This window comes from Penaeus vannamei, chromosome 19, assembly GCF_042767895.1.
Source record: "Penaeus vannamei isolate JL-2024 chromosome 19, ASM4276789v1, whole genome shotgun sequence".
NCBI lineage: Eukaryota > Metazoa > Arthropoda > Malacostraca > Decapoda > Penaeidae > Penaeus > Penaeus vannamei.
Window position 1 is genome coordinate 30184440 of NC_091567.1, and position 22500 is coordinate 30206939.

A 22500-nucleotide genomic window follows, 5' to 3' on the forward strand; every position below is an offset into this window, starting at 1 on the left:
CCTAGCCCCACTCCCCACCCCTACGCCCCAGCCCAACTTCGAGGTTGTAGTTTGGGCGTGCCTTTGTGTCCCCCTCGAGGGCGTGTGTGAGCCTCCAGGGTCTCGGCCTCGGAGTGGTAGAGGACTCCCGAAGGGCTGGGTTGTGGTATGTGGTTTGTGTGTCTGTAAGTGGATAGAGAGATTGATTGGTTGATTGGAAGGTTATTGTTAAGTGTGGAAATGGGGTGTGAATGGGTTAATAAAACATTTTCTAAGGTTGTTGTATATAAAGCATCCTTGAAAGAGACTGTATTCAGATAGCGGTGGATTTGCTGTTTATGAGCACGTGGTTGGAAAGAAAATGATGACACAATAATATACACAAAAATATACAAGAAACGAAAGTGAGAAACTATTAATTTCGTTTGTAGCCTTGGATTTTAACGAAGCGATTCTCTTTAACTCACATTCCTGTAATAATTACGCTGAAAACTCCACCAGAGAACCGATTGCAAAACGTCTAGAAGATTCCAGGATACATTTTTGTTATCAGGGTTTATCGCAGGAGTATCTGATCTTGCAATTTTTTTCTGCAACGTGCTATTTTTAAGCGTTTATCTGCAATGGGTTGATGGATCGGCGGTTGTACTCTAGTGTTCCGTTGCAGTGGAGAGCGCGTGAGTGTGTTGCAAGAGGGAATAGCGCGTGCATGTGTGATGGTTTGTGTTCGGTGACGTTGCGACAGCTGGGTGTGAAAGAATGTGCGTTTCATTTTCTATTTTAGGCCTTTTTTGATTTGGCGACTGAAAATAGACGGGGTTTTGAAAGGTGTTTTTTTTTCGTCTCTTTTCTTTCTCTTTTTTCTTTCTTTCTCTCTTTCTCTCTCTCTCTCTCTCTCTCTCTCTCTCTCTCTCTCTCTCTCTCTCTCTCTCTCTCTTTTTCTCTCCCTCCCTTCCTTCCTTCCTCCCTTCCCCCCTCTTCTCCCTTCCTTCCTTCCTCCCTTCCTCCTTCTCCCTCCTTCCTTCCCTCCCTCTCCCTCTACTTCTCCCTCACTCTCTCTCGCTCGCGAATGAGGACACGTAGAAAGAGAGAAAAAAATGACACTTTTCGTCTTTATAATAAAGTTTAGTGGTTTTCATTTTCCCAGTCTCATTAGGTTAGGTAGCTGCGCGCGTTGTCTAGCCGTTCCCACTTACTCGTTCTTGTGTCTTTTTTATCTATTTTGTATCTATTTTTATTTTTTATGTTATTTTTTATTTTATTATTTATTTATTTAGTTAGTTTGTGTGTGTGTGTCTGTGCGTGTGTGTGTGTGTGTGTGTGTGTGTGTGTGTGTGTGTGTGTGTGTGTGTGTGTGTGTGTGTGTGTGTGTGTGTCCCAGATAAAGCTGCTATAAATCCCCACGTTAATTTTTATCACGGTGGAAATAAAGCATTTAAAGTCCGTTCTTCTTTTTTAAGTTCGTTGCCCCCTGCTTTCTGGAATAACAAAAGCTTTAAACTGGTTAACGAAGCTTAGTTAATTAACGCAGTTCTGTCGAATGGGTCTCTGGATGCGGTGTAGAGCGATTGAGGATAATTATGTGCGTTTGTGTCTTCGTGGGAGAAAAAATTGTATATCAGGTGATTAATGAAAGAGGCGCTGAGGAATTCAGTTAATGAGAGGCGTGGCTTTTTTATCCTTCTTTGTTATTTATTTGTTTATTTGTTTGTTTGTTTATCTTCTGGGTTGTGCCTTTAATTGATAAAGAATATGATTTTTTTTTTGTCTTTTTTTTGTCTTTTTTTCCTCCTTTGTTATTTGTTTGTTTATCTTTTGAGTTGTGTCTTTATTTGGTAGAGAATTTCACGTGAATTAGAGCCGAGAGAGAGAGAGGAAGGAGGGATGGGAGGGGGAGATAGAGGAGAGCGAATGAAAGAGAAGAGTAGGGAGAGAGAGAAAAGAGGGAGGGAGGAGGAGAGGAGGGAGGATAGAAAGGAAGGAAGGGAAAAGAGAGGGAGATGGGAAGGGAAGGAGGGACCAAAAGACACAGGCATACCAATGTAGAAACGCACAGCCAACCAGCTACACAAACAGACAAATAGAGAAACAAAACACAAAGACAAACAAACAAACAAACGCCTCACATGGATAAATAAACAACACAAATTACGCTCTGTATCTTTTTAACCTAACGAAAGAGACCCCCTTTTGTAACTGACCGATGTTGAGGTAAAGACAATGGTATATGGAAGAGTATGATGATTTTTTATTTATGATTATTTCTCCGTGTTTGCATTATATGTATATTTTTTTACAGTGTTCAGGCGTAGGGTGCCACGCCCTAAAATGTTTGCTGGTGGGGTTGTCCGGCCAGGGGAGAGAGGGGAGGGGGGTGGGGAGATGGGGGATGGATGTTTGGATTGTTAAAGACTGAGAAATTTTACGTTTTTTTTTCTTGTATGTTTTTGTTGTTTCTGTTGTTCTTGTTGATTATCATTGTTTGTTGTGATTGTTTTTGTTATCATTGTCAATGTCATTGCTGTCGTTGTTAATTGTTACTATTATGAGAGTTGTTATTATTATTATTATTGTTATATACTTTTTCAACGTTAATTTGATTGATTTTTCACAATGTTTAACTTATGATCGACGGTGCAAGTAGGCGCCTGCAGTGCAACAAGGAAAAAGCAAGTTGCATGCAGAAAGGGAATGCAGATTTGAAAGCACTTTGATTAAATGAAAGTTCAAAATGAGGAGTATTTGAACACATGATCACGCACAGTTGTGCACACGCAATATCCACTCAGCAAACTCATTCTTACATTCTTACACAAACAGGCAGGCGCGCGCGCGCGCGCACACACACACACACACACACACACACACACACACACACACACACACACACACACACACACACACACACACACACACAGACACACACGCACATACATACACACACACATACATACACACACAATCACACAGTCGCATACACACACAATCACACACACACACAGTCACATACACAATCACACACACAGTCACGTACACAATCACACACACATACACACAAACAAACCCAAAAGCACGAGCAAACAAACACACGCACGGACAAATCCACGCCCGCGCCTCGCTGTGCTTCCATACGGCGCACGACTCTGGCACCTGAGCGTCGAAGTTGGGCGTTGGGCGGCTGAGGAAGTGATTGAAGAGGGGCGGCGCGCCCTCCTCGCGGTCTTGGTGAATACACGCGGGGGATTATGGGAGTTGGGGAGAGGGGTAAAGGGTGGAGAGAGGGAGGGAGGGAGAAGGGTAAAGGGTGGAGAGAGGGAGGGAGGGAGAGGGGAAAAGGGGGAGGAAGGGAGGGAAAGAGGGGGAGGGGAAGGAGAGAGAGGGAAAGAGGGGGGAGGGAGAGGGAGGGAAGGAGAGAGAGAGGGAGAGGGGAAAAGGTGGGAGGGAGAGGGAGGAGAGACGGAAGGAGGGAGAGGGAGAGTGGGGAAGTAAATGAAGAGATGGAGAGGGATAAGGAGGGGGAATGGGAAAGAAAAGGAGAAAGACAATCGCAGAGAAAGAGAGAGATCAAACACACTCATACCTGGCTGTTCTAGAAGCGTATAATTGTCCAGGTACATATTTTGTCTCGTACCAAGAAATGTATAATGTATAATTTTCTTTATTAATTGCCATCGTTCATGTCATGAATTAGGACGAATAGGGAAAAAAATAGGTCGGTCGATATTGGGTAAATGGCAACCGATTATCTTCCTCAGGGCAAATTTTTCGTTGAGTAAAAAAAAAAAGATAACTGCATGGGCGTGATTAATGGTTCTGTTTATTGTTTGTTTTTTTCATTTAGTTTACAGTGTTGAGCTTTTTGCTTGTATTTATAACTTTGTTTTCTGTTCTATCGAATATCTATTTCCGTTTAGCATCCGGAAACGCACGCATGCACACACACGCATTCACACACGCACGCACACACACACGCATGCACACACATACACACACACAAATACATACATACACACACGCACGCACACATACATACACACACACACGCACACACACGCGCACACACATACACGCGCACACGCACACAATCACACACTCACTCACTCACACTCGATACGAATATACACGTTTCTGGATTCTCCCTCTCTCGCGCCAGCTTTTGACGTCATGATTTTCGGTCGGATGAGATCTAGCCCGTCCGTTGCGCTCCGTGGCTGCAAATCTTGATAAATTGTGGAATTTGCGTAACCTGCCACAAGGTGCAGTATAGCGACGGGTACGGGGGGGGTACGGAGAGGGGGGGGCTAAGCATGACGTGGATCAGAAAGTGGAGTCGTGAGCGCGTGTGTGTCTAAGGGGAGGAGGAAGGCAGGGGGAGGGGGAGTGCGTGAGTGGGTGAGTGAGAGTGGGTGGGTAAGAGAGTGAGTGAGTGAGAGAATGAATGAAATCGTGGGTGAGTGAGTGAGAGTAGCCTGAGTGAGTGAGTAAAGTGAGTAGCTTACGGGAGTGAGTAAGAGAATGAATGAGTGAATTCGTGGGTGATTTGAGTTAGTGACTGAGAGAGAGTAGCCAACGTGAGTGAAGGAGAATAACCTCAATGAGTGAGTGAGTGAAAGAGTGACCGGGGAAGCGTGCGAGTGCGTGCGTGCATGCGTGTTCGCTCTCGTAAACGTGCACTGCCTGTCCGCCGGTCTTGAGAAGACTGTACATTCAATCGACTCTTGAAATCCCGCGATGCACGAGAATGCAGCGACCGCGTGCAACGAACCTCGAGCGACAGCGACCCCAACCGCCGCCCTTTTCAAAAATCGGAGCCGTTGGTGTGGCGCCGGCGTGGTCGTAGGGTCCGCGCGGAGCCGTTACGCGATTTTTCAAAGTCCATGCCACGTGTCCATGCAAATCAGGTGGAAAACTCGCGCACGTGCATGACACACCGGTGTTATCGACCCACAGGTGTTTCCTCTCCCCCGTGAGAACTTCCTCCTAGAATTTTCCCCTGGAACCTCCTACTTGAACCTTCCCCTCGAACATCCCCTTAGAACCTCCTACTAGAACCTTCCCTTAGAACCTTCCCTTAGCTAAAACCTTCCCCCGGACCCTCCCCATAGAACCTTCCCCTAGAACATCCCCATAGAACCTTCCCTTACAACATTCCCTTAAAACCTTCCCCTAGAACCTCCGTACCCTCCTCCCTAGAACCACCCCCTACAACCTTCCCCTATACCCACCCTCCCCCTCCCCCCTGTTCAGAGCCAGCTTTGATGACCACGCCCACCGTCCCGGAGGCGCGGGCGGCACAGAAAGCCACACCGGAACCGCAGAGATATCGGCAGTCGGATTTTTTTTTTTTTTTTATGGTTATCAGCTTCCTTGTAAAGCGCCGTTCGTTTTATGGCGACCCACTTTTTTTGGGCGTGATTGATTGGTGCGGTTTTGTCATTATTCGCGCGTTTGGCTGGCGTTCGGGGGGGGGGGGGTCTGTTGTCGTTTTAATTCGGTGGTTGGGAAGTGTCTTGTCTTTCCTTTGTCATACCTTTGTCATCTGTTGTTATTTTTCTATTTTCTATTTTATCTTTTCTCGTCTGTTTTTTTTTCTCCCTTTTTTCTTCTCTTTTACCCTTCTCGTATTTTCTTCTCTTCTCTTTTTTCTTCTATTCTACACTTCGCCCTTTTTCTTCCTTTTTGCTTCTCTTCCCTTTTCTCTCTCTCTCTCTCTCTCTCTCTCTCTCTCTCTCTCTCTCTCTCTCTCTCTCTCTCTCTCTCTCTCTCTCTCTCTCCCCCTCTCTCCCTCTCTCCCTCCCTCCCTCCCTCCCTCCCTCCCTCCCTCTTTTACTCTTTCTCTCTCTTTCCCTCATTTACTCTCTTTTTCGACCCCCTCCCCACCTCCTCCTTCGCGCCCCGACCCGCTTCTCACGGATTTCAATAAGACGTGGGATTTCTTGCTCCGCTGACTGACCGCCGCCCATATTCCTCCGGGTTGTGGGCGGCGGGCGGGAGATCATGGGGTGGGCGTGCTGGTTCTTCCCATAGCTGGTTTGTTGGCGTGATTGCTTGTGCTGTTGCGAAAAGGAGGGTTGTGATGTGGAGAGAGAAAGGGAGGGTGGTAGGGAATGGGGTGATGAGGGGTGGGGTGGTGGTGATTGAAGCAGTTGTAAGAATGAAGATTAATAGTCGTCGTCGTCGTCATCACCATTATCGTTATCATTATCACCATCATCACCACCACCATTACCATCATCATCATCGTCACCACCATCGCCATTGCCATCACCATCATCATTGCCATCGCCATCACCACCACCACCATCATCATTGCCATCGCCACCACCACCACCACCATCATCATCATCATTGCCATCGCCACCACCACCACCACCATCATCATTGCCATCGCCACCACCACCATCATCACCACATCATCAAAGTCCAAATTGACTCTTCGCACGCACAAGTCTCAATGCACTCTGAACGGCCCCTTTGACATCCTCCGCCGTACTTGACAGGAAAACACAGCATCCCCCTTTCTCTTGGCCGAACGTCAACAAATCCCTTGAAACGCCTTCTTGCATCCGGTCAAGGCGCGTCCGGTTGGGGGGGGGAGGGGGAGCGTTCGGCCAAGAGCTCAGTCGTCATGAATCCGGAATCCGCGCGCATTTGGGTCAGACGAACGGGACTGGCGGGGCCGATCTTCGTAACGACGCCATATTGCTCTAAGATATTTGGATTTCTTTCTTTTTGTCTTTTTTTATTGTTATTATTTTTTTTCTTATATCTCTTTTTCTTCCCCGAGAGATATTAGGCGTGTTTTCTTTTCTTTTTCTTATTGCTATGAAGGAATTATGCTGTGAAGATAAATCTGAATCGGTATTTTCGGTTTTCGAAAATAACGAATCGAATCTCGAATTTTTGAAAACTTGCATACATAAAACTTGTACTTTATTAGGGCATAAAACCTGTACTTTATTACCTATTCTTACGCTTATGTAAAGAATAACGAACGACTTTTTTTTTTTTTGGGATGGGCGAGAGAGTTAGATTACTCTGCGGTTTGAATATAACCCGAACACATCTTTAGGTTATCATAACAGTACATTGTCCGTCCGGGAAAAAGTTTTTGTCCCTTTGCCCTGACCTTCTCGCGTGGGGGGGGGGGGGAGGTTGTGTCTTGAACCACTTCGAATGCAATCCTTGAACTTGCAAGAAACGGCGGTAATGAATAGAAACGGATGTGCATGGCTTCTCTGATTTTTTTTTTTTTTTTTTTTTTTTTTATTATTCTTTTTTTTTTTACAGATCTCTATTTCTCTGTTCTTATGTATCTCTAGCTGATGATTCGGAATGGGGATGGAGTCTTCTTTTCTTTTCTTTTTGTCATTATTATTTTCTTCGTTTTTTCCTTTTTCGTTTGCTGTTGCTTCTTATTTTCATCCTTCTCATGCTTCATCTTCTTCTTTGTTTTCTTCTCCTGTTTCTTCTTCTTCCTTTTCTTCTCCTGCTTCTTCGTTTTCTTCTTCTTTTATTTCTCCTGCTTTTTCGTTTTCTTCTCCTGCTTCTTCTTCGTTTTCTTCTTCTTTTTCTTCTCCTGCTTCTTCTTCTTCGTTTTCTTCCTTTTCTTCTCCTGCTTCTTCTTCTTCGTTTTCTCCTTTTCTTCTCCTGCTTCTTCTTCGTTTTCTTCTTTTTCTTCTCCTGCTTCTTCTTCTTCGTTTTCTTCTTCTTTTTCATCTCCTGCTTCTTCTTTTCTTACATTGGGCTATTATTACTTTTTATCATTTTTTACCATGAATACATTTTGTCACAGCAAGCGGGGTAACGCTGTCGGAAAGAATGTCAAGTGTCGTCTTAGTAGTCATTTTGATGGTGATAACATTACGCGCACGGCAGTAACTCTTTAATAATAGCGTCGATATCAACTTAATTCTTGGCAACTCCCACGTCACAGACCCTCCCTCCCTCCCTCCTCCTCCCCTTCCTCCTTTTCTTCCTCCTCCTCCTCCTCCTCCTCTTCCCCTCTTCCCCTTCCCCCTCCTCTTCCTCTTCCTCCTCCACCACCTCCTCCTCCTCCTCCTCCTCCTCCTCCTCCTTCTCCCCCTCCTCCACCTTCTCCCCCTCCTCTTGCTCCTCCCCCTCCCCCTCCTCTTCCTCCTCCCCTCCTCTTCCTCCTCTTCCTCCTCTTCCTCCCTCACCCCCATGCTACCCAGTTCACTTACCGTTTTTATTTTTTTATTTTTCTTTCTTTTTTTTTATTTTTTTTTCAATTTTGTTCCGCTGGGCAACCGTGCCAATTTGCTCCCGTCAGTTTCGCGTTTAACTAACCCGAAAGGATTGGCAGATCGGCTGAGGCGTTCTGAGAGACGGACGGTGCCGCTGTCGGGTGTTCTGTGGCGTCTTGGGCTTTGCGTCTTGTCGCTGTCTTTTTCGTCTTTGTTTTGTCTTTATTTCCTGTTTCTCTCGTCTTGTCTCTTTTCTGTCTCTCTCTCGTCCCTGCCTTCTCCTCGTCTCTGTTTCTTCCGTTTTCAGTGTTTTTCTATTTCGTCTTTTCCCTCCCATCTCTCTCTTACTCACACACTCAGCCACCCCCTCCCTCACACACACACACACACACACACACACACACACACACATACACACACACACACACTTTATCTCCCTGCAGTATGGCATCCATGCATATCAGATTTCCCGGCCACGTTCATGCAATAAAATAGGGCGTAAGAGGATTCAGTATTATTTTGTCGTTGTTGGCAGTGGTAGTGTTATTGTTTTTCTTGTTCTCATTTTTCTTGTTCTTGTTCTCATTTTTCTTCTTGTTCTCATTTTTCTTCTTGTTCTTCTCATTTTTCTTCTTGTTCTTGTTCTTCTTCTCATATTTCTTCTTTGTATTTTTCTTCTTCTTCGTCTGCATCTACGTCTTCTTTTTATTGTCTTGCTTGAATTACCGTATCAATTTGCTCGTTTTATTTTCATGTCTCGGTTCCTGTTATCCCACCGTAACTTTTAAACATGTGCAGTTTTGGAAGGGAGTATGTGTGTAAAGAAAAAAAAACGATCTGTCTTAGGATGATTTGGAATCACTCTTCCATGCCACTTGTTACAGTTATTTAAATGAGAACTAGAATTACAGGTGTGTATAATGATATATATAATTTTTTTTTCTCTCTCTTTTCTCTCGCTCACTTTCCCTGCAATTTTCTCTTTTTTTCGCAGCGTAGTAGCTTATTTGGAGGAATTATATCTCCATTATCTTTCTTGCGTCGTCTATGCTTTATTAAATCTCTTTTGCGCCTAATTTTCCAATCTAGTATTTCCGCTCCATAATCATTCTCTTCTGGTGTTCATTTAGGTTTAATGCGTTTGTGTTGCAAGGCATTTTTTTGCAGAGTTTCTTGTTTTTTTCTTCGTTTTGGAAAATGGCGGTTGCGCGCTCTGAATTTCATATGATATATTGATATTAACTTGTATTTACTTTTTTACACTGCAATAGAGATGAATTTGTAGAGAAGTAGTTTGCGTGTTTTTTCTTTCTTTCTTTTCTTTGTTTTGTGTGTGTGTGTGCGTGTGTGTGTGTGTGTGTGTGTGTGTGTGTGTGTGTGTGTGTGTGTGTGTGTGTGTGTGTGTGTCCATTTATTTTTGCAGATGTAAAAGATGCAACGTTAAAAAAAAGATTCATATCTAATGAGATCTTTTTTTTACTCTATTCCAGTGTGATGTAAAGATGGAGAAAGTGCTGCTGTCGCTTCTCTTAGTGGGCGTGGTGCTGAGGCTCACCCACGCCCACGTCGCCCTCACCTTCCCGCCCGCCCGCAAGTACGACCTGGACTTCCTCGACTCCGCCAGGACCCCGGGGCCCTGCGGAATGCCCAGAGGTAAGGATGGATTCCGAGGAAGGATGTTGGGAAGGCAGGTCGAAGCTTAGGTCACCTGGGTTTATTATTATTATTATTATTATTGTTGTTGTTGTTGTTGTTGTTATCTTTTATTATTTCATTATTATTATTATCATTATTATTATTATTATTATTATTGTTATTAACATCATCCTTATTATAATTTTGTTATTATTGTTATTATTATTATCATTATTATTTTTTTAGGGGAGAGGCTAGGTAAATGCCATTTGGTGTTCGGGTTTGTTTGTTTGTCTGCCTGTTTGGAAGGTTTGGGAGCAAGTCCAAGTTTGGTTCGTGTGGAAAGCAGGAAGGAAGGTCGAGGAGAGCTGGGTCACGTGGGTCTTCGGTCGAGGACAGCCAAGGACGGCCTGAGACAAGGTCACGTACGCCAGATGCTGACATGTATCAATATTATCTTAATTATCATCGTTTTCTAAGCAGAGGGTATGTTTTGATTTTATTTATCACCCCCCCCTCTCAAGATAGCCTATACTTTGATTAGGTGTATCCACCTCCTCAAAGAAAAGAAAGAAGAAAAAATAAAGAAAGAATTAGAAGAAGAGAAAAAAGAAAGGAGAAGAAGAAGAAAGAAAGAAGGAGAAGAAGAAGAAGAAAGAAAGAAGTAGTAGAAGAAAGAGAAAAAAAGAAGGAAAAGAAGAAAGAAAGAAAAAAGGAGAAGAAGAAGAAAGAAAGAAGGAGGAGAAGAAAATGAAAAAGAAAGAAAGAATGGAAAGAAAAAATATCTACATATATACGTAGGACTATATTTCTAGGCCTATATCATAAGCGTCACCGATTCTCCAATTTTCCAAGCGCCTCCCGAGCCCAGTGTCGCGTCGGTGAGTCACACCCGACCGGCACGACCAGGGCGAGGCGGCAAGGGTTGGCCTCACCCCTGCGCGAGAGTGGAGACGCCCTCGCACGCCCACGATTTGAGGCCGCCCACCAGTTTCCCCGTATGTGCGCGGATGGTGCTGTCGATGGGCGCGTGGTTGTTTTTTGTGAGGTTGGGCGTCTTGTGTTTGGGTTGTATTTTGGACCGTTTTGCTAGGCGGTCGTTGTCTAAGGGGGGGGGTGAAGGATTAGCGAGAACCAGGGACGTGGGACAGAATTCAACCCCGTCTGTTAAAATAATAATAATAATAATAATAATGAGGAGAATTAGGATTAAATAATAATGAAGAGAATTAGGATTAAATGATAATAAGGAGAATAGGGATTTAAAAAAATGTCATGAAGAAGAAACACATTCGCGACGTATATAGGAAATGGAGGGCGCTCACCTCCTCTTTCCGGCGAAGGGGCGAGTGCCTCCCTGAGTGAACCCTGGGAGTTGATTCGGATAATTCGGATGCCATTGAAACATCCGCTGCTCCCCCCCCTCTCGCGTTTCGGCGTCTTTGCTGCGTGTGGTAAGAGGTTTAGAGTCGGTCTTTGGCAAGGATAGGGAATGAGTCTGGCTGGCTGGCTGGCTGGCTGTTTGTCGCTTTCTCTTTCTCTCTTTTTCACTCTCTTTTCGTGTCTCTCTTTTTCACACACTCTTTCCATTTCTCTCTCTCTTTTTTCTCTATTCTCATACTCTTTCTTGTCTTTCTCTTTCTCTATATCTTTTTCACACACTTTCTATTTCTCTCTTTTTCACACTCTTTCTTTCTCTCTTCGTAACATTCTTTCTCCTTCTCTTTTTCACTCTTTTTCTTTCTCCATTTTCCACACTCTCCGTCTCTTTCTCTTTCTCCCATTTTCTGGCAGAAGAAAGTCAGCCCGGCAAGAGAAACGGCAGAGAGGGGGGAGGGGCAGGGGAAGGGAGGGGGGTTGAGAGGTCGAATCATAATTAAGATCGATTAATCATCTCGCCGGGGCCAGGAACTTGAGTCTCGAGGAGTGAATACCCGGTGATTTTCTTTCTTTTCTTTTTTTTCCTGCCGGGAGCGAGTTTTTTCCCCGCGCCGTCGTTACGGTGTGGGGTTAATATGCTAATTCGCCAAAGGTCTTCCTATTTTTTATTTAAATGCTTGCAGTTATGAGCGCATGAGTAAATATCTGGGTGGATGTCGTGATTGATTCGTCTTCCTGTTTTGTTATGCTGTGGTTTGTTTCGTATTCATATTGACAAATGTACAAAGGTATGAATGAGAATGAATATCTTCACAATACAGATATATTCTGACGAAGATATATTCGAAACGGGTCAGATCCATCTCTTGCATTGTGAAGATATTCATTCTCATTCATACTTTTCTACACTGAAGTTCTCTTTTATATAATGCAGCGTTCGATTCTGTTCCTCAGCGGTTCTGTCCCTCCGCGGTCGGGACGGCATTGACAACGCTGCACCGCACTGCTTTCGGAGGGAAAACCGGTGAGAGAAAACGCACTTTCGAGGAAAGATTTTAGCTATAAAAAAAAGATTCACATGCGAACACCAGATTGATCAGACACGGTGGCCGCCCGACGCTCTCTCCCGACGTCCGATTTCACTGATTTCTAGCGACTCTTGTGCCCTGCGTTGGTGGGTGTTCGTTATTGTGTTGTAGATTTTCCCTCCCGTTGCAGTGTCGCGTCGTTATGTTGCATTGTCGTCAGCTTTAGGCCTAGGCTATCCAGCTCAGCCTTTCACCGGTCACGCAGCGTTGCCAGATGCACAAAAGTTCCCCAGTCCTGTTTAGCCACGTCGTAACTATGGTGCATTGTTCTTAAGATCTAGATAGTTTGCATAACAGTCGTATCTGCAACCTCCGCCGATATCCGCTCGAGCGTATCTGGTGGGGTGGGGTGGTGAGCGGGGGTTGGGGTTTAGGTGTGTGTGTCTGGGGTGGGTGGGTTGGGGGGGGGGTTATGGGCGAAGAACAACTTCTTGTGCGATTCTTGGGCGCGAAGTCCCAGTAAGAGGGCGACTCCAGGCGAGCTTTCTCCCCCACCCCTCTACCTCTCCTCCTCTCTCTCTCTCTCTTTCTCTCTCTCTCTCTCTCTCTCTCTCTCTCTCTCTCTCTCTCTCTCTCTCTCTCTCTCTCTCTCTCTCTCTCTCTCTCTCTCTCTCTCTCTCTCTCTCTCTCTCTCTCTCTCTCTCTCTCTCTCTCTCTCTCTCTCTCTCTCTCTCTCTCTCTCTCTCTCTCTCTCTCTCTCTCTCTCTCTCTCTCTCTCTCTCTCTCTCTCTCTCTCTCTCTCTCTCTCTCTCTCTCTCTCTCTCTCTCTCTCTCTCTCTCTCTCTCTCTCTCTCTCTCTCTCTCTCTCTCTCTCTCTCTCTCTCTCTCTCTCTCTCTCTCTCTCTCTCTCTCTCTCTCTCTCTCTCTCTCTCTCTCTCTCTCTCTCTCTCTCTCTCTCTCTCTCTCTCTCTCTCTCTCTCTCTCTCTCTCTCTCTCTCTCTCTCTCTCTCTCTCTCTCTCTCTCTCTCCTCTCTCTCTCTCTCTCTCTCTCTCTCTCTCTCTCTCTCTCTCTCTCTCTCTCTCTCTCTCTCTCTCTCTCTCTCTCTCTCGTTTTTTATCCCTCTGTTTTTTTCGGCCATAGAGGTGACAGTACGTAGAAATTATAGGGGATTAATGTCTTTTTTTTATTAACCGCGGAGAGAGCCTTTGGGGTTAGCACTGTCTTGCTGGCACAGGAAGGTTGGGAGGTAAGAGGCCATTTTCACCTTTGACGACGAGATGCGGAGGCTTAGTGGAAACGGGGGAGGAGGCGGAGGTGGAGAGGGGGTTGAAAGTGGAGGGGGAGGTGGATGACGAGGTAGAGGTTGGTAAAGGGAGGAGGAGGGGTAGAGGTTGACAAAGGGAGGAAGAGGAGGAGGTAGAGAGGTTAGTAAAATGGAGGAGGAGGTAGAGAGGTTAGTAAAGGAAAGTGGAGGAGGAGGAAGAGAGGTTAGTAAAGGTACGTGGAGGAGGAGGGGAGGGTGGAGAAGGAGGAAGAGGAGGGGTAGTATTGGTATTATTATTATTAGCAGTAAAAGGTTGAGGCGAAAGGAAGCAAATAAACAGAGGACAAATGCGAGACAAAGAAGGATTAGCCAGATCGGCGAGGAAGGAAGGCGACAGGAGGCGGAGAAAGAGTCTCCTTGCCTCGCACTTCACGTTCCTGACTGACCTGTTCTCTACCCCGAATGCTGGTCAGAGGGGGGCGGGGGGGCGGGGTGGAGAGGGCAAGGGAAAAAGCGGAGGACGAGGGGAAAGTGGAGGACGAGGTACTGGAGGGGAAAGCGGAGGATGAGGAAGGGGAGAGGGCGGGGGCAGGAGGACGAGGTGCAGGTGGGGGGGAGCGGAGGACGAGGTGCATGGGGGGAGGGGGCGACGAGGTGCAGGGAGGGGACGGAGGACGAGGAGCAGGGGGAAGGGGAGTGGAGGACGAGGTGCAGGGGGGAACGGAGGACGAGGTACAGTAGATGAAAACGAAAGATAAGGAACGGGGGAGGGCGGAGGACAAAGGGAAAGTGGAGGACGAGGTAGGGGAAAACGGAGCAAGAACAGAATAGGGGAAAGCAGAGAGTGAGTAAGAAAAAAAAAGAATAGCAAAAGAAAGAGTAAGGAGAGTACGAGGAAGAAGAGAGAATGCGAAGGAGAAGGGAAAAAAGTGGGGAATATAAGGAAGAGGAAGAGGGAAGAAGATAAGAGACAACAAGAGAGCAGGACACAGGTCACCACAGCCTTGACGGTCCTCCCAGTTTGAAAGCGACAGAGAAATTCTATCCAGATTTTAAATCCTCTTTTTGTGGTGTCCAGCTGACTCGTTCATGGTCCGATTTCTTCCGCGCGCCAGATTATGTAGAGCGATTTAGGTACAGGATGGAGGGAGGGAGACAGGAAGGACCCAGGAAGAGACAGGGAGGGAAGCAGGATTAAGTCTGGGAGAATTGAGGGAGGCACGAGGTGTTATAAGTACCCAGGAAGGAAACAGGAGGAAGTCGGGGAGAATTAAGGAAGGTACTAGGTGTTATAAGTACTCGCTCCCCTCCCCCCTCTCCCCCATCCACCTTCTGTCACATTTCCTTCCCATCCCCTCCTGCTTTCCCATTTTTCCTTTTTCCTCTCTCGTCTTTCTTCGTTCGTCCCTTCCTCCCTCCCTCTTCTTCCTTCCTTTTCGCTGGACCTCATCTTCCTTCCCTCTTTCCTTCTCTTCCCTCCCACTTCTCCCTTCCTCTTTTCCTTTATTCCTTCCCGCTTTTCCCTCCCTTCCTTGCCTTCTTCTCCCTCCATCCTTCCTTCTTGCCCTCTTCTCCTTCATTCCTTCCTTCTTGCCATCTTCTCCTTCCTTACTTCCTTCTTGCCCTTATCTCTCACCCTCCCTCCCTCTCTCCTTCTCTTCTTGATCCCCCTTATTCACTACCCCACCCCCCTTATTCCCTACCCCTCCTTATCCACTCTTATATCCACTACCCCACCCCTTATTACCTTATCCACTACCCCCACCCCCTTATCCACTACCCCCACCCTCTTATCCACTTTTATCCACTACCCCCACCCCCTTATCCACTACTCCCCATCCACTACCCCCACCCCCTTATCCACTACCCCCACCCCTTATCCACTACCCCCACCCCCTTATCCACTACCCCCACCCCACTACCCCCCCCTTTATGCACTACCAGCCGCAGCCGCATAGAAAATGAATCACTGGCACCCTCCAATGTCACAGAACTCGTCCATGGCAGAGGGTCGTGGGTCGGGCTCATGGCTGTCCGGAAGAAAGTACTTGTGGGTCGAAGGGACGCGCTGTGGGTCATTTTTTCTTGATTTTGTTGATGTATTTGTTGTCTTTATAGTTTGTGGTGTTGTCGTGTTTTTGTTATGATTGTGTTTCTCTTTGTTGTTGTTGTTTTTGTTTTTGCTATATATTTTTTTTTTGGGGGGGCGGGTGGGGGGATTCTGCGTTGTGACGATAAGAGAAATTTTGACCGATATTTGGGTTATTATTATTTGTTGTTGTTGCTACATTTTTTTTTTTTTTTTTTTTTTTGTATTCAGACGATCAGAGAAATTTTGCCCGAGATTTGGGTTATTATTTTTTTTTTTTTTTTTTGGGGGGGGGGGTAGTTTCTCTTCTCAACTTGTGGTCTCGTGCGTCTGTTTTATCGGATGCTTTTGGCACGTTGCTGTTTTCGAGATAGAGGGATGGAGGTTGATGGAAAATTGCTAGATAGATGGATGTAGATAGAGGTAAGAAGTAGAGGTAGAGATGAAGATGGATGTAGGAAAAGGGACAGAGAGACAGGTAGGAAGACAGACAGGCGGTAAGAAGACAGGCAGGCAGGTAGGAAGACAGACAGACAGGTAGGAAGGCAGACAGACAGGTAGGAAGACAGACAGGCAGGTAGGAAGACAGACAGACAGACAGGCAGGCAGGTAGGAAGATAGACAGACAGACAGACAAACAGGTAGGCAGGTAGGAAGACACAGACTTAGACTCTATAAGTGCGTGATGGTAGATGGACAAGGAGGTGAGCAACCGCCTCTCGAGTCCCAAATCACACCGATGAAGTTCCACCTAACTCGCCTGCCTCGCTATGATTACACTGTAGAGACGCGCTTCCCCGTTTGCCACGAGAGAGAATGTCCATTGCCGTAATTGTGTCGTGACGAGGGTGAGTGGCCCGCCTCTCGCAGGAAGTAATTGGTCGGAACAGGAATTTTCGGCTTTCTCCGCGAGAACAGGAAGCGGGTGGCGGTGGTGGGGGGTTGGGTGAGGGAGGGAGGAAGGAGATGGGGAAGGGGAGGGAGGAGGGAAGGGGAGAAAGGGGAGGAGAGGTAAGGGGGATAGGGAAAAGGAGGGAGGGAGGGAGAGAAGAAGGGAAGGAGGGAGAGAAGGAGGAGGAGGAGGGAGGAGGAGAAGGGGAAGGAGGAGGGAAGGGAGAGGGGGGAGGTGAAGGAAGGAGGAAGGGAGAGGGAGGGGAGGAGAAGGGAAAGGGAGGAAGAAAAGAGGAAAGAGGGAGAGGATAGGAGAAGGGGAAGGAGGGATGGATGGGGAGGGGGAGAGGGGAGGTACAGAGAGGGTAAAAGAGAGAGATAAAGGGACAGATGATATAAATAGCCGAGTTCGCTATTGTTTAACGAAGTGACGATGGAAGGGACGTACATATTTATATATAGCCTAGTTCGATAATCTAATAATTACTTTTCCTTTTTTCGTCTTTTTTTCATCTTCCTACTCTTTCATCGCCCTTTCTTTCTCAGAAGTCTATCCGTCTTCCGCAGGGACAAGAAACAGATTGAAATTGTGTCGTCTAATCATTTTTTTTATTTATATATATATTTTTTTCTTGCCGTTGGAGAGAAGTCGATATATCCAGTACCCTCCTCATGAAATACTTTCTCCTTTCTTTGCGTCTTTTAAGATTTAATTTCTCTTCGAATGAGGTGATTATTCTGAGTATGTGTAGATTGAATTGTATTAGGGAATTTTAAAGCATTAATTACGCTAACGATGGTATTAATTATATGTTAAGAGTGATATGAATACCGTAATATTTGCCACGCAGATCCCTCTCATTACTGTATATATATATATATATATATATATATATATATATATATATATATATATATATATATATATATATATATATATATATATATATATATATATATATGTATATATATATGTATATATATATATGTATATATATATATATATATATATATATATATATATATGTATATGTGTGTGTGTGTGTGTGTGTGTGTGTGTGTGTGTGTGTGTGTGTGTGTGTGTGTGTGTGTGTGTGTGTGTGTGTGTGTGTATCTTGAAGTCTTCGTGATGAATTCCTTTCGTAAAATAAATCAACGTAATATTTGTGGGTATAGCTATGTTGCGCAACGGCGTATTATGCTCTATAACGTTTTTCAAAAAGCGAAATTTATAATGTTCTTTACCGCGACCTGCCATTGTTCTTCGGGAACAAGGACATAGCGAGACCGCCTCCCTCGTCATTTCTTCACGACGTACCCCTCGCCTACACCCCCCCTCCCTCCCACTCTATTCCCTCTCCTTCCTCTCTCCCACTCGCATTCTCCCAATCTCTTTCCTTCCTCTCTCCCACTCAAACTCCCACTCTTTTCTCTCTCTCTCTCCCTCGCACTCCCATTACCTCATCTTCTCTCTTCTCTCTCTGTCTCCTTCCCTCTCTTTACCAAACCTTATCCCTCTCTGACCCCGTCTCTCCCCATCGTACTCCCACTCCCACTGCTCTATCCCCTCCTTCCCCACTCCTCTCTCTTTCCCTCTTCTTATCCTCCCCTCTCTTCCCTCTCTTTCCTCCCTGCCTCTTCTGATCCTTCCCTCACCCCTTCTCTCCCTCTCCTCCTCTCTTCCCTCCTCCTTCTTCTTCTTCTTCTTCTTCTCCCCTCTCTTCCATCCCTCCCTCTTCCCACCCACCTCCTGCTTTTCCCTCCCTCCCTCTTCCTCCCAAGCAGCGTTCATTCGACGTTCGGGACATATGACGATGATTAGGATATAACTGCTTTGTGGATCATATGGGTCAAACCGATTGTCATTAGTGTGTCTGGCGCTCTCTCTCTCTCTCTCTCTCTCTCTCTCTCTCTCTCTCTCTCTCTCTCTCTCTCTCTCTCTCTCTCTCTCTCTCTCTCTCTCTCTCTCTCTCTCTCTCTCTCTCTCTCTCTCTCTCTCTCTCTCTCTCTCTCTCTCTCTCTCTCTCTCTCTCTCTCTCTCTCTCTCTCTCTCTCTCTCTCTCTGCTTCTCTCTCTCTGCTTCTCTCTCTCTTCTCTCTCTGCTTCTCTCTTTCTGGCTTCTCTCTCTCTCTCTCTCTCTCTCTCTCTCTCTCTCTCTCTCTCTCTCTCTCTCTCTCTCTCTCTCTCTCTCTCTCTTTCTCTCTCTCTCTTCTCTCTCTCTCTCTCTCTTCTCACACCTTCTCCCTCTCCCATTCCTTTCCTCCCACCCTCTTCCACCTACCCCCACCCTCTTCCACCTACCCCCCCCCTCTCTCTCTCTCTCTCTCTCCTCTCTCTTTTGCTTGTCTACTCGCTTTCTCCCCCGTCTCTTAAAAGATAATAGGTTTTGGCAGTGAGTGTACATAATTGCTGTTGTTGCTGTTGGCTTGATTGCGGCGAGAATTATTGTTGTTGTTGTTGTTTTTATTTTTTTCTGTTCGTGTTGCTCGTCTTTAATAGCATTGTCGGCGTCATTTGCTTTCGGCTTGGAGTATGTCATCGTCATTACCATCGTTAGTGTTTGTCATTATCATCATTATCGCCATCGCTGTTTTCATTATCATTATTCACAAAGTCATCGCCGTCATCAACGCCATTGTGATGATTATTATGGTTTTTTTATCATCCTCCTTATCAATCACCGTCGTCATCGTCGTCACAATCAGTCACATTCATCACCATCACTGACACCCACTGCCCTGTTTTTACTGTCATTTCCATCATCATGAATCCGTAATATCGCTCGCCATCTGTGGTTGGTTGTGTTAAAAAAAGGTGAAAGACAAGCGTATTTTTTGTTTTTCACTTCTCCCTCTTTCTCTCTCTCTCTCTCTCTCTCTCTCTCTCTCTCTCTCTCTCTCTCTGTCTATCTCTCTCTCTCTCTCTCTCCCTCCGTCTCCCTCTCTCCCTCTCTCCCTCTCTCCCTCTCTCCCTCTCTCTCCCCTCTCCCTCTCTCTCTCTCTCTCTCTCTCTCTCTCTCTCTCTCTCTCTCTCTCTCTCTCTCTCTCTCCTTCCCTCTCTCAGACTCTCTCTCTCTCTCTCTCTCTCTCTCTCCTCTCTCCCTCTCTCCCTCTCCCCCTCTCTCCCTCTCTCCCTCTCCTCTCTCCTCCCTCCCTCTCCTCCCTCCCTCTCCTCCGTCTCCCTCTCCCCCTCTCTCCCTCTCTCCCTCTCTCCGTCTCCCTCCCTCTCTCCATCCTTCTATCCATCCCCCTCTCCCACCGCCCCCTCCCAATCCTCTGTCCCTCTCCCTCTCTCAACTCGATTCCCTGCAACAGCACAATTGAATGTTGACGCCTGCAACAACGGGCGTGTGAGAGAGTGACTAATGGGAGCGCGTGAGGCAGAGCTGCATGAGAGGGAGGATTGGTGGGCGTGCGGGCGTGCGTGCGGGCGGGCGTGCGGTAGGTCTCGAGGACAGGTAGGAGGAAAAAGGAGGAGAGGGGAAAAAACGAGGAGGAGGAGAAGGATAAAGATGAGAGAGAGATAAGGGATAATTAGAAGAAAGTGGAGAAGTAGAATCAGAATCAAAAGGAAGGGAAAGGGAAGTAGAAGGAGAAGAAAAATGAGGAGAGGAAGATAAGAACGAAAAGGAGAAGGAGAAGAAAGAAAAAGGGGAGAAACAGAAGTAGGAGAATCAGGAGAAGAAAAATATGAATGCGAAGTAGAAGAAGGAGAAGGATAAGACGAGGGAGGAGAAAGAAGAGAAAATGGAGAGAGAATTACGGCCAGCCCATTCAAGGTCAAGGCCAAGACCTAAGTTCCTCAAAGGACTTGGAGTGAATATATGCCCTGTGAAAGGTATTTTAGTCTAGGCTTATAATTAGGTGGCTGGCGGAGAGGGGGAGGAGGAGGAGGAGGAAGGAGGAGAGAGGGAGGGAGGAGGAGGAAGGGAAGGAGAGAGGGAGGGAGGGAAGAGGAGGAGGAGGAGGGAGGAGAGAGGGATGGAGCAGAGGGATGGAGCAGGAGGAGGAGGGAGGGAAGAGGAGGAGGGAGGAGGAGGAAGGAGAGAGGGAGGGAGGAGGAGGAGGAGGGGGAGGAGAGAGGGAGGGAAGGAAAGAAGAGCAGGAGGAGGGGGGATGTTGAGTTTCGATTATGCCCAAAGGCTATTAATTTTGCTCTTTATTTTGTTCTCTATTTGTTGACTATTTTATTCTTCTCTCGTGTTCTTGTTTTTTCTCTCTCTCTTCTTTTTGTTTTCTTATTTTTCTATGATTTTCTTCCTCTTTTATCCACCATCTCTGCCCTCTTCCTTTTTTCCCTTTATCTCCACGGCTGCTTCTGCTTCTGCTCTTCTTTTTCTTCTTCTGCTTCTCCTCCCCCTCCCTCTTCTTCTTCTTCTTCTTCTCCTCGTCCTCATTTTCTTCTTTTTCTTCTTTTGCTTCCTCTTATTCTTCTGGTTCTTGTTTCTTCTTCTTCTTCTCCACCTGCTTCTTCTTCTTCTTATGCTACTGCCTCTGTCTACACGCTCCGGTGCAAGAGCAACAACGCTCCCACGATCCCTAATGCAACAGGTCAGAATAAGCGCAAGAAAGAATAAAGAAAAAGACATACAATAGAATGACAGAAAACAGAAGTTGCCTCCGAGCGCGACTTGCAAGGAATTCTCACGGGGCGCTTTAACACTTAGCTTCTCTGGGGTGTCAGAAGGGCGCGGGTTACGTGGCACTCCCTCCCCCCCCACCCCCACCCCCCTCTTCCGTTTAGGTATCCCTGCTCTCCTTCCCTTGTGGCACTTCTTCCCTCCTGACACTCTAGGTACTCCTTGACTCCTTTATTCGTCTTTCTCAAGCACCCCTTCTCTCTCCTTCATCTTTTCCTTCTTGGCGACCCCTTCCTCCTTCCTCCTTCTGTCACTCTAGGCAACCGCTTCCTCCTTTTTAAGCACCTCTTCTCTCTCATTCATCCTTTCCTTCTAGGAGGTCCTTTCCTGCTTCCTTCTGTCACTCTAGGCACCCCAACTTCCTCATTCCTTCCTTCATTCTTTCCTTCTAGACGACCCCTTCCTCCTCCCTCCCTCATCCTTTTCTTGGTAACCCATTTCCTCCTGCCTCACTACCTTCTATCTCCTCTTTCCTTCCCTCTTGCCTTTTAGGTAACTCCTCCTTCCTTCCTCCTTTTCTAGGCTACCCACTCTCCTCTGCTTCATTATTCTCTAAGAACCCCCCTACCTCCTTCTTCTCTAGCAGCCCCTCCCCCCATCCTCCTACCACTCTAGGTACCACCTCCCCCCTTCTCCTCCGTCCATTCTAGGTACCACCTCCCCCTTCCCCTCCTTCCACTCCAATAGCCCCTCCCCCCCTCCTCCTTCTGCTCTAGCAGCCCCTCCCCCCATCCTCCTTCCACTCTAGGTACCATCTCCCCCCTTCCCCTCCTTCCACTCCAATAGCCCCTCCCCCCATCCTCCTTCTACTCCAGCAGCCCCTCCTCCCATCCTCCTTCCACTCTATGTACCACCTCCCCCCTTCCCCTCCTACCCTCCTCCCCGGGATCGAAGGGGAGGCACTTTCATGACCCGGCAGCATGCATTCTGGATTCCCAAAGGGTTTGAGGGTTGGGGAGGAGGAGGAGGAGGAGGAGGGTGGTGAAGGAGAGACGAAGGATGTGCGGGAGAAGGGGAGTGGAGGGAAGCGGGTGTGAAAGGGAAGTGAAGGGGAAGGGAGGCGGAAGGGAAGTGGGTGTGAAAGAGGGAAGGGAGGAGGGTGGAAGGGGAGTGGAGGGAAGTGAAAGGAAAGGGAGGAGGGTGGAGGTGGAAAGGAAGTGGGGGTGGTGGATGTGAAAGAGGGAAGTGAAAGGAGAGGGAGGAAGATGGAGAATGCGAAAGGAAAAGGAAGGAGGAGTGGAAAATTAAAAGGGGAAGGATAATGAGAGAAAAAGAAAGAGGAAGCGGAGGAGGCATTAGAGAATTAAAAAAGAAGTAAGGCGAATGAATAACATCAATTGATTAAGGAATAACACGAATTAAAGACAGAACGAGAGCGAGGAACAAG

The 22500-nt window shown here is 46.7% G+C and overlaps 1 protein-coding gene across 8 annotated transcripts in view; it reads left to right on the forward strand.

The window, feature by feature from the left end:
- nahoda overlaps positions 1–22500 on the forward strand; it is a 113100-nt gene that overhangs the window by 24448 nt on the left and 66152 nt on the right. For all 8 annotated transcript variants that reach the window (XM_070134174.1, XM_070134168.1, XM_070134169.1 and 5 more), the window contains exon 2: positions 9677–9839. In XM_070134174.1, coding sequence (XP_069990275.1) covers positions 9689–9839 — 151 coding nt within the window. In that variant the 5' untranslated portion in view covers positions 9677–9688. The remainder of the gene's footprint in view (positions 1–9676; positions 9840–22500) is intronic.